This window comes from Protomyctophum bolini, assembly GCF_963924005.1.
Source record: "Protomyctophum bolini genome assembly, chromosome: 14".
NCBI lineage: Eukaryota > Metazoa > Chordata > Actinopteri > Myctophiformes > Myctophidae > Protomyctophum > Protomyctophum bolini.
In genome coordinates, this window is record NC_137875.1 from 17,699,776 (window position 1) to 17,713,264 (window position 13,489).

Here is a 13,489-nt window from a genome sequence, read left to right on the forward strand (position 1 = left end):
GTCGCAACGCCGGAACACCGAGGGTGCTGGGCGGTGCTGGGTAATGTAGTTTCATTTTACACGCGAGAAGTAAAGGCGATAATAGACGCTAGAGGGCGCACCTTTGAAACGAACTCGTGATGGTTGCATTTGAAATAACTGGAATGCGTGGTCAGTGTTTTAAAGAGTTTTTGTTTTACTTATAATAAACCCCACTGTAGATAATGTACAACTGCAATGTATAAAATTATTCCCTTGAACCGTAAACAAAACATGAGGCTTAAATAAAATGGCATGTTAATGTTTGTGTAGACAGATCAAACACAAATTGGCTCATTTGTCTACTAAAGAACAAAACTGAGGTTTCTTTTTCCTACAGGCAGCAGGCTTCAATAATCTACAATAAATGAAAATAGTCAACCTTTCTGGTTTATCAAAAGTGACATTGACAACAAAACCTGTCTTGTAAATAGGAAAAAGTGCTATTTCCTCAATGTTGACTTACTGAACATAGTCCTAAGGCTTATAATTTTGTATAACTTTTTACAGATAAAAACTATCACCTACTCTTTGCTGAGTATGTCTCTCGTTAGAGTATAAAAATAAGCGGCTTGACCGTATAAAGTAGCTGCCAAATGTCAGGATAACATCAATTATATTTCTCTCCAGTATTTACATGACAGGTTAAAGACACAAAGTTAATGACAGCTTGGGTTGGGGAAGTGTTCTTTGGTTTAAATTGAATTGAAGATCACATTCCTTTTTCTTTTCTTCAGTAAGTAGAGTTGAACTGTTTGTAATGCAGGTCGGGCAACATGTCCTAGCACCCACCACTCAATGAACAGTAGGTTATGAACATTTACATAGTCCATGCCAGTGACATGTATACAATGAAGAACGCATTGGGAACATAATGTCATGTTGATTGTAAATATTGGCAAATTTAGTAATTGAAATCGAAAAGCTTATTCTACTGTTGCACCCAATGCGAGTTGTTATAAAATGAGATGAACATGTTGACAGAAATAAACAAACAAATTCCATTGAGGTGTGCACAGTAAGTAGTTTCAGCATACAGGGCACAAAAAATAGAAAAAAAGAAATGAGAATGAACTTTCTGCATAATCACACAGTGGTCTCATCTTTATGAAAATGAATAGTAAGGTTGCTAAGTCAAAAATATACAAAACATAAAAAAAAGAGGGAATTAGGACAATTAGTGCTTTGAGGCATGGTAGTTTACATTTAAAGGTGTGTGGTGCTCTGAACATCATCAGAAGTACTGTCTGTCTGCACATTTGATGTGCCCTCATTGGCCAACGTTAGCTTGTGTGGTACTGTGTCTCTGAGGCTAGCCTCTTCCTCTGCCACTAGCATGCTGGAATCCTCAGCATCACTCTCCTCTTCTTCCTCCTCCTCCTCCTCCATACCATCAGCACTACAGCATGAGTCCTCACTCTCACTTTCACAGGAGCTTGACATCTCATCTTCAGAGTCAGAGTATACTTCAGCCCCATGGAAGATGTAGTGGTTAGGTGCTTGGAAAAGATACTGACATGCTGAAGGAAAAAATATAAACAATAAACACACAATCAGTTGAGTTTAGCTTCAGTGCTTGATATTTTTGTACCGATGTTAAAAAATAATGTTCCAAAAGGCTCCTCGGCAAGCATAGGTTCAATATCTAAAAGTATCATCCTTCAAATGCCATTTAGATCACTTTATAACACATAATGCTCACATTCACAACTGTCCTTGCTTTTTTCCATTTACACACATCAGTTACGTGACGTGACACATGACTGGTCTTGTGATATTACTGATATACTGTTCACAATTCACATTGCATGTCAAAACAATGCACCAAGTCAAATTCAATCATGGCCAATTAACAGTTTCTGAGTATAGTGATCATCACTAATTTAAAGCAGATAGCAAAGTCAGTAAATTAAAATCATTCAAAAAGAAAAGCTCAATGTTAATTCTTGATAGTGTTCTTATATTTTTTACTTTTTACTCTTGCAAAACATCCAATTAATCAAGTTCTAATTTTGAAAATTATACTGATTCAGTTTAGTTACTAAAGTCTAAAACATACTTTCAAGACGTTTGCTGATTGGACTTCTGTTGATTCGACTGATCCAGCATCGTCTGCGAACTTCGAGGTTGGAGTTTTGGTTCTTTAATTCGGCAGCTTCTTCTTTTGGCACGTCCTCCACCGGCTCTGAAGATGCAGTTGTCTCTTCCTTAGGATGCTGGGCATTTGGACAAGGCTCTGGGGGTGTTACATCATCAGCTGTTGCATCATCATCATCATCATCAGGTACAGTTTTTGTGACATTCTGACCTTCCAACTCATCTGATGGCTTGACTGAGTCTGCATTGCATGGACTATATTCCTCCTGCACATCCTCACCAGAACCCGACAAGTTGTCACTCGAGGAATTCTGTTCTGTGGGAGCCGGTAATCGAGGGGGCTTTTCTGTGATTTCAGTGAGTCTTAAGGTGTTGTAGCACAGCTGCTCAAAATCTCCGGCTAGTCGGTGACAGAGCTCGTTAATGATGACGTCACAGTCCCCTAGTAGCTCCACATCGAAGTTGAGGTGAGGCAGCTGTTCCCGATTTATGAGTACCTGAGGCACTTCATGAGGAATAGAGTCTGGATGGAGAAGGACAATAGGGGCACTGTTACTAATGCATGGATTTACTGAGTCTTATTAAACAAAAGAAAAACTGTCTATAAACTGATGCATTGCAAACATACTTGGGATGAGAGCAACTGGTCGGACTTTAAGCGACGAGCCGATGACGATCAAAAGGTCCACCTCATCCTTATCCTGTTTCATGGCTCTGTGGAACATTTCTGGAAGATTCTCTCCAAAAAAGACAATATCAGGCTTCATGATTGCCAAGGGGATATCTGGGGGACATCGTGGACAGCGAGGGACAACCTGCAGAATGATAAATAGGGACATACAATCATTTAAAACAACTTGATGGTAAAGCTATGCTGAATGTCCCATTGTAATACAGGTGGACACAGATTTTCATACATGATTTTTTTTCAGTACTTTCTTAGTAAAATGGACCTGGGTTACAACTGTATTTGGACTGCTTTTGTCTGGTGTCCTCTATACCAAGAATAGCTGATTAACAAGCTCAGTTAATGAATCGCAATGTGAGCTTGTAGATGTGTTATTGCGCACATGCGCAATATGGATTGTAGTTCAAATAATTATAAACATACAAGTCGGAAAGAAATGTGATGATTCCACTCAAGTCTGATATGAATGAAAGATTTTCTTAGACTTGGATGTTGATTTATTGGCCAGGAACATAATTTGGTGGTTATTATAATTTGAACTGTTTTATGTATAACTTTGCGGTCCGGTGTCACACTCAAAATCGGTGGTATAGTGGTAGTACTGTACCTGGTTAAAGATGTCTTCCCTTACAGCCTCGCAATCCACTTTGTGTTTACAGACAAGACATCTTGCAGTTGCAAATGACCCTAAAACAATTAAAGTATTATTGACTCTTGATCACTGCATGAGTATTTAACAAAATATGTTGAACTTTTATATAGGCTATAAAAAACGTACCATGACACTGGATAATCCTCTGTACACCAGCCACTTGTTCTAAAGTATCAATGTTCTGTGTGTAATTCCGTAACAGCTTCCCCTGCTTATCCAGCATAGATATGAACTTGTGACAGGGTGATGGCTGGAACTGACCTGGGTAAATTTCCTGTAACGAAAGAGACATTGTCAAAATGTATACACTTAAATGTAAATGTATACACTTAATCCACTTGAATGGCAAGTAAGGCTGCAAATATTGATTATTCTCTTCACGATTATTCTATTGATTACCTTTTTGATTAATCAAGTAAGGGAAAAACGCATTTACTTTAAATATAAAAAGAATGAATCTATTTTAATGTAGTGCAAAAAAGTGAGGGGTTAAGAGCTTGTTTTTCTTTATTAATCATTTCACCCGTAATGTAATGCCCAAAATAGGAATTGATTATTGATAATTATCGATTACAAAAAACATATTTGATTAAATTTATTCATTTCGATTAACTGTTGCATCCTTATTCAAGTAATATATTTTATATATTCTATACAATGTCAGAAGTGAAACAAGGGGCACTGTCAACAAACCTTTGCAAATTTGAAGAAGGGTCTTGGGTCTCTTCTAAAGTACTCTATATCAAACATAGCTTGTGGGTCTGGAAGATCAGGGAAATCTACAGCAAGCCTTGCATATATACCATCCCTGGAACGAAAGTCTGGTATTCCACATGAAACAGACACCTATGGAAACAAAAAGTGCAAAGTAAATCAGCGAAACCTCTACAATAGCCCTACGATATATTTTAAAGGGTTAGTTCACCCAAAATACACCAAAAAGACGTTTTTCCTCTTCCAGAAAATGTTTGCCAAGTTTAGGAGTTTTCTGCCATTATTGATTATGAGGTCATTCCAATACAATGGATCTCAATGTCATTTTTAAAACTCAACAGCTATCTCTGGGCCATGCTATGTATAAATACAGCGTACAAAACTATTAATACAATTAAATGAATTTTGCTCCGAGCAGTGGCGAGCACTCTCAGTCTTAAGACAATATACACAACAACTATAGTGCAAACAAACAGTAGTGCACTGCAAACAGACAACAAGAAAGTGCAATGTAAAGTGTCAGTGCATACAGTGCAAGGTCAGCTGTTCAGCAGCCTGACTGCCTGGGGGAAAAACTGTTGTGAGATTTGATGCTCTGGTAGCGTTTTTTGGGAGGAGACTATGCCTCCTGCGCAGTAGAAATGCTTCTAAATTAAACTTTTCACAACATGGTCTGTAGTTCTAAAGAAGTCACTCTAAACACTGGGTCGGGAACATTTTATGGGTTTCCGACATGTTTTTAATTATTATTTCAAAAGGTTTTTAACAATTTCAGTCAGATATTAAAATGAATTTAAAGGTGAAATCACCCTTTAGCATTTATTATAGGTTAATTTGTAATAAACGGAACGAAACAACACTAATGTTAATACATACCCCAGCACCAGTCAGAACCAGGATCTTTTTACTTTCATGGAGCAGTCGGACCACATCCTCCAAAGTGTTAATATCCTTGCGCTTCTTTCTTTTTGGAGGTTCTGAGATATTAATTATGATCTGCCACAACGTCATGTCATCTAAATCCGGTGGGAGTACGGTCTCTGGAAGCAAGTCTTTCAGAATGGTCCTCGGGTCAGTCTCTCTCATGATGTGCTGTTGGATGAATCTGTAGGAACCTATTCAAAGACATGACAAGACGTCAGATTTTTTTGTCCGAGTTGTTTGTTTCATCGCTGACTGAGTATAAAATTACTTAGAACTGCAATCTGTGAAACAAAGTTTATGACTCCTAGCCGGGATTCCGATTCCAATTCCAAACCAGGTCTCTGGTGCAAGCGCTAAAATGCTGAGAATGGAAATGGAAAGCCCATTTGGGGAGCGGAGAATATACACTCTGAGCTTCACTATTCACCGTCTAATACGAGTAGTGGACCTACCTGACCAGACTCTAAAATCAATCAATAGAAGATTAGGGAGTAATCAAATAACAGTAATATATGCCAGCTTCCAGTAAGACGACATAACTATCTGTCACCTATTTGTGGTTGAGGTGTCCAGTCACTTGAGCTTGCATGTGAAGATCTGTCATCCTCCTCGTTGATGTGGTCTGGGGTTTCTGCTAGCCCATTTGAAGGAAGTTCCTCACCAATGAGCCCAAGTACATCTGAGTATTAACACAGAACACAATTATTACACAAATGTGAAACGTAATTATAGTAATACAGTTATATCTACACTGTTGTGAACTTGTGACATGTAATAACTTATGATGCCACAGCCCACAATTATACCAGTCTAAGAGTTGACATGTTGATAATTATAAGTTGCTATTTCACCCAATGCAATACATAATATAAAGATCAAATGTTAAGCCTACTGTTAACTTAAGTTATCTACTACTGTGTGCCACTGAGATCAGAGATTCACGCCGTAAATTGACATTTGGCTCCATTTGTACTTTGCCCAATGCCCACCATTCGAGTTTTTTTTTACTACTTTTCAAATGTTTATCTAATTTTGTTCAAGGTCCAATTAGGGATTTTACAGTGTCCTGGACTATCAAATAGTGTTGTTCGCTAAACGTGGCTACTTTGAGCTCATGACAACACGGGGAGCTCTGCTACAGTAAGTAACGTCTGGGGCTCATGCGTCTACCTGTGGCCGCTCCCATCGTTCCATGAAGCGCGCTGTTCTCGTGTGCTTCCACGGCTCTGCTATGGGGCTCCGGGGTCAACAGTGTCGGTCCATTGTCTCCGCCTAGCGCCGCTGCCGGCCTAGCCGGTGGTGGAACAGGCCCCAGCAGCACTGTTGCTGGGGCCTGTTCCACCACCGCCATCGCCGGCTCAGCCTCCTCCTCCCCCTCTGCCGCCTCCTCCTGCCGCCCGCAGTTCACCGCCGACTCCCGGCGGCCCTCGGCGGCCTCCGCTGCGTGCGAGAGCTGTCCAGTCTCGGCTTTTTCCAGTCCATGATCTACGACCGCGCTTATTTTGGACTTTTTCGCGACCGGTTCGTCCGTATCGGAGGCCCTCGAGCAGGCCCTGCCGAGAGTAGTGCTCTTCGTGTCCGCCATCTTCAGCCCGTAAAGCCGCTGAGAAGAACAAGAACTGGGTTGTAAAAAAGAAAAAAGAAAAAGAGAAGAATTCTTCCCCGGTCGACAGCTGGTTGATTTGCATGGACCACGTGACTCCTTCTCCACCAATAGTGGCGTCCTGGCCGCGACTTCCTTTACGTCGATGACGTCAAACCATAACAAAATATGTCATGTGGTTAAAAATTAAAAAATCATCGTAGGAAATGAAGTATGGAGTTATGAACGCTATTATTGTTGTGTTTTACACACTAACACACATAATTCACAATTGGTCCATGATCCATAATCCCTAAAATGTTTATCTTGACAAGATCGCAATCTTTTTGAAGCCTTAAATTTGTACAAAATAGCAGGTTTTCTGCTTCTTGGAGAGAAAAAACACAACCATTAACCATAGGAATGTGTACTTTATTCCCAATGATGAATATAACTGAGCTAAGTAACATGTGTGTAAACAATGTGCTTATGCCAGTGTCTGACCTAACGGATCTTACATCAGAGTCAGTCAGACAACAGCCACAGCAACAGCTGAACAGAACAGAACAGCCGCTAGTTAAGCAGCTGTGATCCTTTAGAAATCCGTCCTTTATTGCGAACAGTTTTGCGTATTTTATGGAGTCCGTTTTGAATTGTAGACCAGAGGACTTGGAGGATTACTACGGTTTATTAGGGTGTGATGAATTATCGTCGGTAAGTATTGCCATTTGCCAGTTTCCATAGATTAAAAGTGGTTTACTGTCTTTCTCCTGATCAAAATTATAACAGTTTAAAATATAAAACTGATAAAACATGACAGAATTCACTATGAAACGTCATCAACAACGTGCAACGGGCTATAATATTATGTAACCCGTAACCGCGCACCGCTCCAGATCCTGCAATTCCTCCAGAACCTGGACCAGACCTGTAACAGCACACAAAACGCCTTATTTTTCTTACAGACTGAACAGATTGTCAACGAGTATAAGATTCGAGCCTTGGCATGCCACCCAGACAAACACCCAGACAATCCAACAGCAGGTAACATGTAACTTCCCAATTTATTGTCCACAATCTATGTAAATTGCCTTTACAAATGCACCATTTATTCACCATTTATGAAAACATTGCAGTGGAAGATTTTCAAAAGTTGCAAGAAGCAAAAGAGGTTCTGTGCAATGAAAGTAAAAGAAAAAACTATGACCTTTGGAGAAGAAGTGGAATTGCCATGCTGTTCCATGACTGGCAAGCCTTGAATGATTCTGTGAAAACAGTAAGTGACTTTGTAAATCAGTTGCAAATACACCAGCTGTAATTTTATGCCATTATGGCTATTGCTATTAATTGATCTGGTGAACTGTTTTCAGTCAATGCACTTTGCAGTGAGAACCAAGAAGGAGGCGATGTTGGAGGGGGTGAAGGCACAATACTCTGCTACCTCTGCAGATGATTCTCATTTGGAGCTGGAGACACAAGGAGTGTCCTCAAATGAAGAAGTGCCATCCTCAAGTAAGTACAGTTTGAAATAACTGAAAAGGTCTGAAAAACAGAAATGTGTTGTTTACCGCTACCTACTACTTAATAAACTTAATACGACTGAGGTTAGCTCTGTGCTTGGTCCTGAAAATAGCCGATCTACAAGCTCACACAACACATAGCAACAACACATTGTGTGATTGATTGATTGATTGAATGATTGATTGATTGAAAATGTTATTAACAGATTGCAGAATGGGTACAGTCCAAGAAAGGTACAGGTCAATACAAAAAATGCTAAGAGAATGAAACCTGAAGCAATAAGACTTGTTTACATCAGGGTCCTCCATTTTCAATTCATCAAAACATTTAAAGAAATATACAAATATACACATCGATGCAAAAAAACCCCATCAAATACTAGAAAAAAGGTAAAAAATAGAAGGGGGGGACTTTACAGGGGGCAGTTTCGAATTGCAGACTCCTGTAAGTGCTCTATGAGAGCGGTTTTGAAGGAGGCTAGGGATTCGCATTTGTTAACGGCTGTTGGTAGGGCGTTCCACATTTTAGTGGCATAGGAGCTAAATTAATTTAACCCCTTGTTTGAGCCAAATCTGGGTTGAATGTGGTTTGTTGAACTCCCTCTGGTGTTGTGATCATGACGTGCATGGTGCATGTGTATCTTAGTGGTGTAGCGAATCTTGTAGACCAGGCCCATTGCAAGTTGCTGTACTCTGTCGTCAACCATTCCATTCCAACCTATCAAAATGAGCAGGGGTGAGGTGGGTTCTGGGAGTAAGGCCAAGTAGTAGTAGCCTGACCAGTTTGTTTTTAGGGCCTTTAAGGTGCAAGCTGAGGTGTGAGCTTGTAGATCAGCTTTTTTTGTTTTAGCTATCTCTGTCTTTGACCCAGCTGTACACCTGATATATGAGATAACTTTTATCCATGAATTATTCTAGGTGACTACTGCCACAGGCGCTTCCGTTGGGCAGGTGACTCACCATCCAGTCTACTGCGGAAGTTCAGAAATTATGAAATCTAAATGTAACAACATTCTTTTAAATGTTATCAGTCTGCCGTAAAGTCTGTCACTGTGATACCAAAGTTGTGTGAAAGTGGTCTGAATTTAAAATGGAAATAGTTGTAGAAAAACTGTAAGTTGGCACTGTGAGTTAAGAACCTTAAAGCTGCATTATGTAACTATCCTGTTCAACTCCGGATTGAACCCAGGTCTCCTGCGCATGTGTTGAAATTATAACGACTAATGGAGCTTGCCTGCTTGCTCTGGGGAGAATTTGAATTTGCCTTTCAGGTCAAAATGTATGTCAAAGGTTGTGCGCACACCCCATTTAGCCTTGAATTCATAGTAGGAGAGTCTCCTACTGGGTTGACCGTGCGATGCCCCGGTCATCAAAGTATTGGCTTAGGAATGCATTGGCTTAGGAATGCGACAAAACCGGGGGCACGGTGGCACAGTCGGTAGTGGTGTTGCCTCACAGCTAGAAGGTCCTGGGTTCAATTCACGCTGGGAACGCTGTGGGTGCTGGGGGTGTGTCTTCTCCTCCGCGTCATCAGTGCCCATACCCGAGGCGTGGTTGACGAAAGGGCCCTTCTGTGTGCATGTTCTCCCTGTGTCCCCTAGGTACCCCCACAAAAAACATGCAGTAATCCTGGTCTCTAAACTACCTCCCCCTGGCCATAGCCTGGCTAATAAGCCAGACTAATATATCGCACAGGCAATTTTCTTTTGCCAACGGCTGATTCGGTATGGCTTATTAGACAGGCTACCCTGGCCAGCCTGATGGAGGGGAAAGGAACTGGTCGGAATAACGTGTTCCTTCCATGCGCTATGTCCGGCCGGGGAACTCCCCCCTGTCAGGTAAAAAGAAGCAGCTTGGACTCCTAATGCATAGAAGGAAGCATGAGTTCAATCCGCACACACATCACATTAGATAATTGACACTGACACTGACATTGACACTGGTGAAAAAATGGGTTGCAAATTCATGGGATAAAAAAGGAATGCGACAAAACCATAAAAATCTCCATAAATTCAAGGCTTCGTGGGGTGTGTAATTGATAGAAAATACATAATTGTTTGAGTGAACTACTCTACCATACAGTAGGACAAAAACATCCAGTCAGGTGACAAAATGAAAAGAAAGGTGAATAGATTTACAGTAAATACCATTTACGAGCCCAATTCGTTTGCGATGGTTTTTGAAAACCTTATAGAGCGTCGCAGTCCCGTCTTTAAATAAATACTTTTTGAAAAGCCTATGCGAGTATGCGGGGACAATGAATTATTTCCTGGGCCACTCCTCGTTCTGAAAGGGGACTGCTCTATAACGTTTTTAGACAGGCCTTTGTCACATAGTGCTGTATTGATCTCTTGATTATTATTATTTATTTTTACCAGTGCCGTTTGTTCTGTTTTCTCTTTCTTTGCTTTATTTTTAATTATTTTTATTTTTATTATTAATATTACTTGTTACTATTGATATATTTAGCTTTTATTGTTGTGAAGCACTTTGTGACTCATGTCTGTGAAATGTGCTCTATAAATAAAATGTACTTACTTACTTACTATAACCATACCAAAATCGATCTTGTTGATTTTGGACGAATTCCGCCCCAGCTATCAGCAATTTATTTTAAGGTTATGCACCTTTTTTGACACAAATTCCACTCTTAAACAAAATGGATGCTTTTCTTTTTGGACGATTAATTGTATATATTAAGAAATATATATTCATCAGACTTTAATGTTGTCAAATAAGCTTTATCTTTTGTATTCCTAATATATTAGGCTATATTATTTGTAAACTAAAACGTTGCAGGCTCATTTTTGCCTCAGGCTCAAAATAAATTAAGGTTAGCCACAGATCTCTTTTTTGTGTATTTCTATCATCCATGTCAGAAGTGGTTTTCAACCTTTTTTTATATCAAGGCCCATTATTGAGCATTTGGTCGGACCACCATTTGATGAGATTTAGCCTCTCAGACTTAAAATGACTTTTGTTCAAAATTCCATGCTGTTGGGTGTTGGCTAACAATTCTTCTACATTCTCTAATTTGTGTAGACTTCTTGTAAATGAAGACATGAAGTAATGCAGATGTTTAACAATAATTTTACTCTTGAGTGCGTTTACGCTATCAAGAGTTAAATAGCTACTATAAGGTATAAGCTGCGCTAAAGGGACCATTTGGTTATCAACTGTCCATCATTTAGCTGGGGACCACCTGGAACCCCCTCAAGGACCAGTGGTTTTCTATGTGAAGTGAATGTTAACTGGACTGAGCGTGAGCAGGCGCGCCACCCTGCCTGACACCTAACCTAGGGAGTATTGTTCTGATCCGGTGTAGAACCCGCCTACTGTACCCGGTATTTTACACACACACACACACACACACACACACACACACACACACACACACACACACACACACAGGTCTACACCGTTTCCGCTCTATTGCCAGACAGGTCCGATCAGCAACTTGCAAATTCTGCGCTCAATTTCATTGGACGACATAGCCATCGTCTGAGCTGTGAGTGGACAATCACCTGCCACTCAGATCATGTCCGAATATATGGGTTCAACTCAGGACAAGTGAATGTTTAGGGTCAAACTGAAAAGCAGTACCTGACAGTCAGACTGAGTCAGTAATATCAACATGGCGGGACGTCTTCTTCTAGTCAGAGCTTGTACATTAGCGACAAGACCCAATGTTGTATCCAGACCACTGCAACGCGCCATGGGGACTCTGAAAGGTAAGATCATGCGTTTATGTGTGTGATAAATGAAACCACTGAATATAACGTTTAGAGACCGCGGAGATACGCGTTTTTCATAGCCCACTTGAAATGAACATATATCGAAAGACTTGTAGAGTAATGTAGACTAGTAACTATAATACATTATAGCCTTGAACATTTTTTACCAAGCTTGTCAACTAAAGTATAGGCTATCATGACACACGCATTTTCACGCACAAGACATTTTTTTATTTTAATTAAAGATGCTATATGTTTTCCCTTGTGGTTCTCCTTTTTTTTACCCATTCTTATAAATGCCGTACACAAGCTGGAAATAAAAAAAATGAAGGTCATTTGGATTGAAGTGGTATAAAGGCCTTTGATAGACCCACCTTCCTTGGCGTACGTGTGATACATACTGGACTTGTGCCAGCAGCCAGCATGTGTGCACAGCACAGGACAGAAGTAGCCCTGCTCTAGACTGTGGGTGGCGTCTATAACTATTGTGGACATGCTCATCTAGTAACAAAAACTATTCATAATTTAATCACTTGAGGTGACCAAACCGCAACTGAGAATTGCAAAAACTATGATTTGGCTAATTAAAGTATCACACAGGTGTCATAAATGAGTCTGACATTGATTTATTGCAGGGATACCAACGGACGAGGAACAAGCCACTGGGTTGGAGCGTCGTGCTATGGAGGGTTTCAAGAAGGGACAGGTAGGCTTCTGTGTCCAATATAACGACCCCCCCCCCCCCCCCATAACTAAATGTACAAATGAACCTGTGGTACACCGAGTTAAGACCTAGTTTGAATGAGAACCACTAATTATGCATATTTTCCGGTGTAAGATATTCCACAGAGGTTTTCAACTGTTCTATTTACAACACAGGATCCATACAGCATTCTCAAGCCCAAGGACTATCCTGGAACCAAAGCAGAGCCTCACATTGTCCCAGGCGTCAGTAACAAAAGGCTGGTGGGCTGTCTGTGTAAGTGCAACATTAGCCCAAAAGATAGGTCTACAATCTCACAATATATTGTCTTGTCTTGACTCATTTATTTGCTATTTTTAAATTATCTGTAGGTGAGGAGGACAACAGCGCCATCGTCTGGTTCTGGCTCCATGAGGGAAATGCACAGCGCTGTCCCCAGTGTGGTTCCCACTATCAGTTTGTCCATACAGAGGTGCCCCACTGAAACAAGCCTCCAACAGAAGACTAGACACCACTGTCAGCATTACTTTCCTCACTCAAAGTCAAATACCCTGATCAATGTGTTCCGGTTATTGTACATGTACAGTTTCTCATCAATAAAATGTTAACTCCGAACTAAATGGTCTCATTGCAAATGAGACCAGTTGTCATGTGAACTGGGCACTCTTCTTGTGAAAAGGGTAAGCTGATTGAATTCATCCCTTCAGTGCTGTTTTACACAGTACTACTGTGACAAATATTAGTAGGAAACTACATGTCGGAGTCGGAAGATGTTTTAGGGTCTAACCCCTGAAAAGTCATGGCACATATGATACTTGAGAATTTTAAAGATGGTTAGGAAATAACGCAACATTATT

The 13,489-nt window shown here is 40.4% G+C and overlaps 3 protein-coding genes across 3 annotated transcripts; 2 read left to right on the forward strand and 1 right to left on the reverse strand.

The window, feature by feature from the left end:
* Window positions 1-151: 151 nt before the first annotated feature.
* On the reverse strand, window positions 152-6,395 carry sirt1 (sirtuin 1). Its single transcript, XM_080781711.1, has 9 exons — window positions 6,264-6,395; window positions 5,644-5,772; window positions 5,046-5,284; window positions 4,149-4,301; window positions 3,582-3,729; window positions 3,411-3,490; window positions 2,744-2,930; window positions 2,078-2,638; window positions 152-1,538 (listed from the first exon to the last, which is right to left on the reverse strand). Exons 1-9 carry the CDS (start codon window positions 6,277-6,279, stop codon window positions 1,225-1,227), a joined length of 1,827 nt encoding a protein of 608 aa, XP_080637837.1. The 5' UTR covers window positions 6,280-6,395; the 3' UTR covers window positions 152-1,224.
* Window positions 6,396-7,136: 741 nt separating this feature from the next.
* On the forward strand, window positions 7,137-10,744 carry dnajc12 (DnaJ (Hsp40) homolog, subfamily C, member 12). The gene is made up of 5 exons (XM_080782853.1): window positions 7,137-7,389; window positions 7,641-7,719; window positions 7,812-7,951; window positions 8,046-8,187; window positions 9,114-10,744. Exons 1-5 carry the CDS (start codon window positions 7,312-7,314, stop codon window positions 9,194-9,196), a joined length of 522 nt encoding a protein of 173 aa, XP_080638979.1. The 5' UTR covers window positions 7,137-7,311; the 3' UTR covers window positions 9,197-10,744.
* Window positions 10,745-11,752: 1,008 nt separating this feature from the next.
* On the forward strand, window positions 11,753-13,252 carry cox5b2 (cytochrome c oxidase subunit 5B2). Its single transcript, XM_080782354.1, has 4 exons — window positions 11,753-11,926; window positions 12,565-12,635; window positions 12,809-12,908; window positions 13,004-13,252. The coding sequence occupies exons 1-4, from the start codon at window positions 11,830-11,832 to the stop codon at window positions 13,114-13,116; spliced, it is 381 nt and encodes a 126-aa protein (XP_080638480.1). The 5' UTR covers window positions 11,753-11,829; the 3' UTR covers window positions 13,117-13,252.
* The last annotated feature ends 237 nt before the right edge of the window (window positions 13,253-13,489 follow it).

Excerpts from the sequence above, each read along its gene's own strand:
- sirt1 (XM_080781711.1), bottom strand. Across the intron at positions 5,285-5,643 it reads GACACCTCAACCACAAATAG|GTTCCTACAGATTCATCCAA; the intron begins GTGACAGATAGT and ends GTCTTTGAATAG. Across the intron at positions 2,931-3,410 it reads GGGAAGACATCTTTAACCAG|GTTGTCCCTCGCTGTCCACG; the intron begins GTACAGTACTAC and ends ATCATTCTGCAG.
- dnajc12 (XM_080782853.1), top strand. The coding sequence starts at position 7,312 with ATGGAGTCCGTTTTGAATTGTAGACCAGAGGACTTGGAGGATTACTAC. Across the intron at positions 7,390-7,640 it reads GGTGTGATGAATTATCGTCG|ACTGAACAGATTGTCAACGA; the intron begins GTAAGTATTGCC and ends TTTTTCTTACAG. Across the intron at positions 8,188-9,113 it reads TGAAGAAGTGCCATCCTCAA|GTGACTACTGCCACAGGCGC; the intron begins GTAAGTACAGTT and ends GAATTATTCTAG.
- cox5b2 (XM_080782354.1), top strand. The coding sequence starts at position 11,830 with ATGGCGGGACGTCTTCTTCTAGTCAGAGCTTGTACATTAGCGACAAGA. Across the intron at positions 11,927-12,564 it reads CGCCATGGGGACTCTGAAAG|GGATACCAACGGACGAGGAA; the intron begins GTAAGATCATGC and ends GATTTATTGCAG. Across the intron at positions 12,909-13,003 it reads AAGGCTGGTGGGCTGTCTGT|GTGAGGAGGACAACAGCGCC; the intron begins GTAAGTGCAACA and ends AATTATCTGTAG.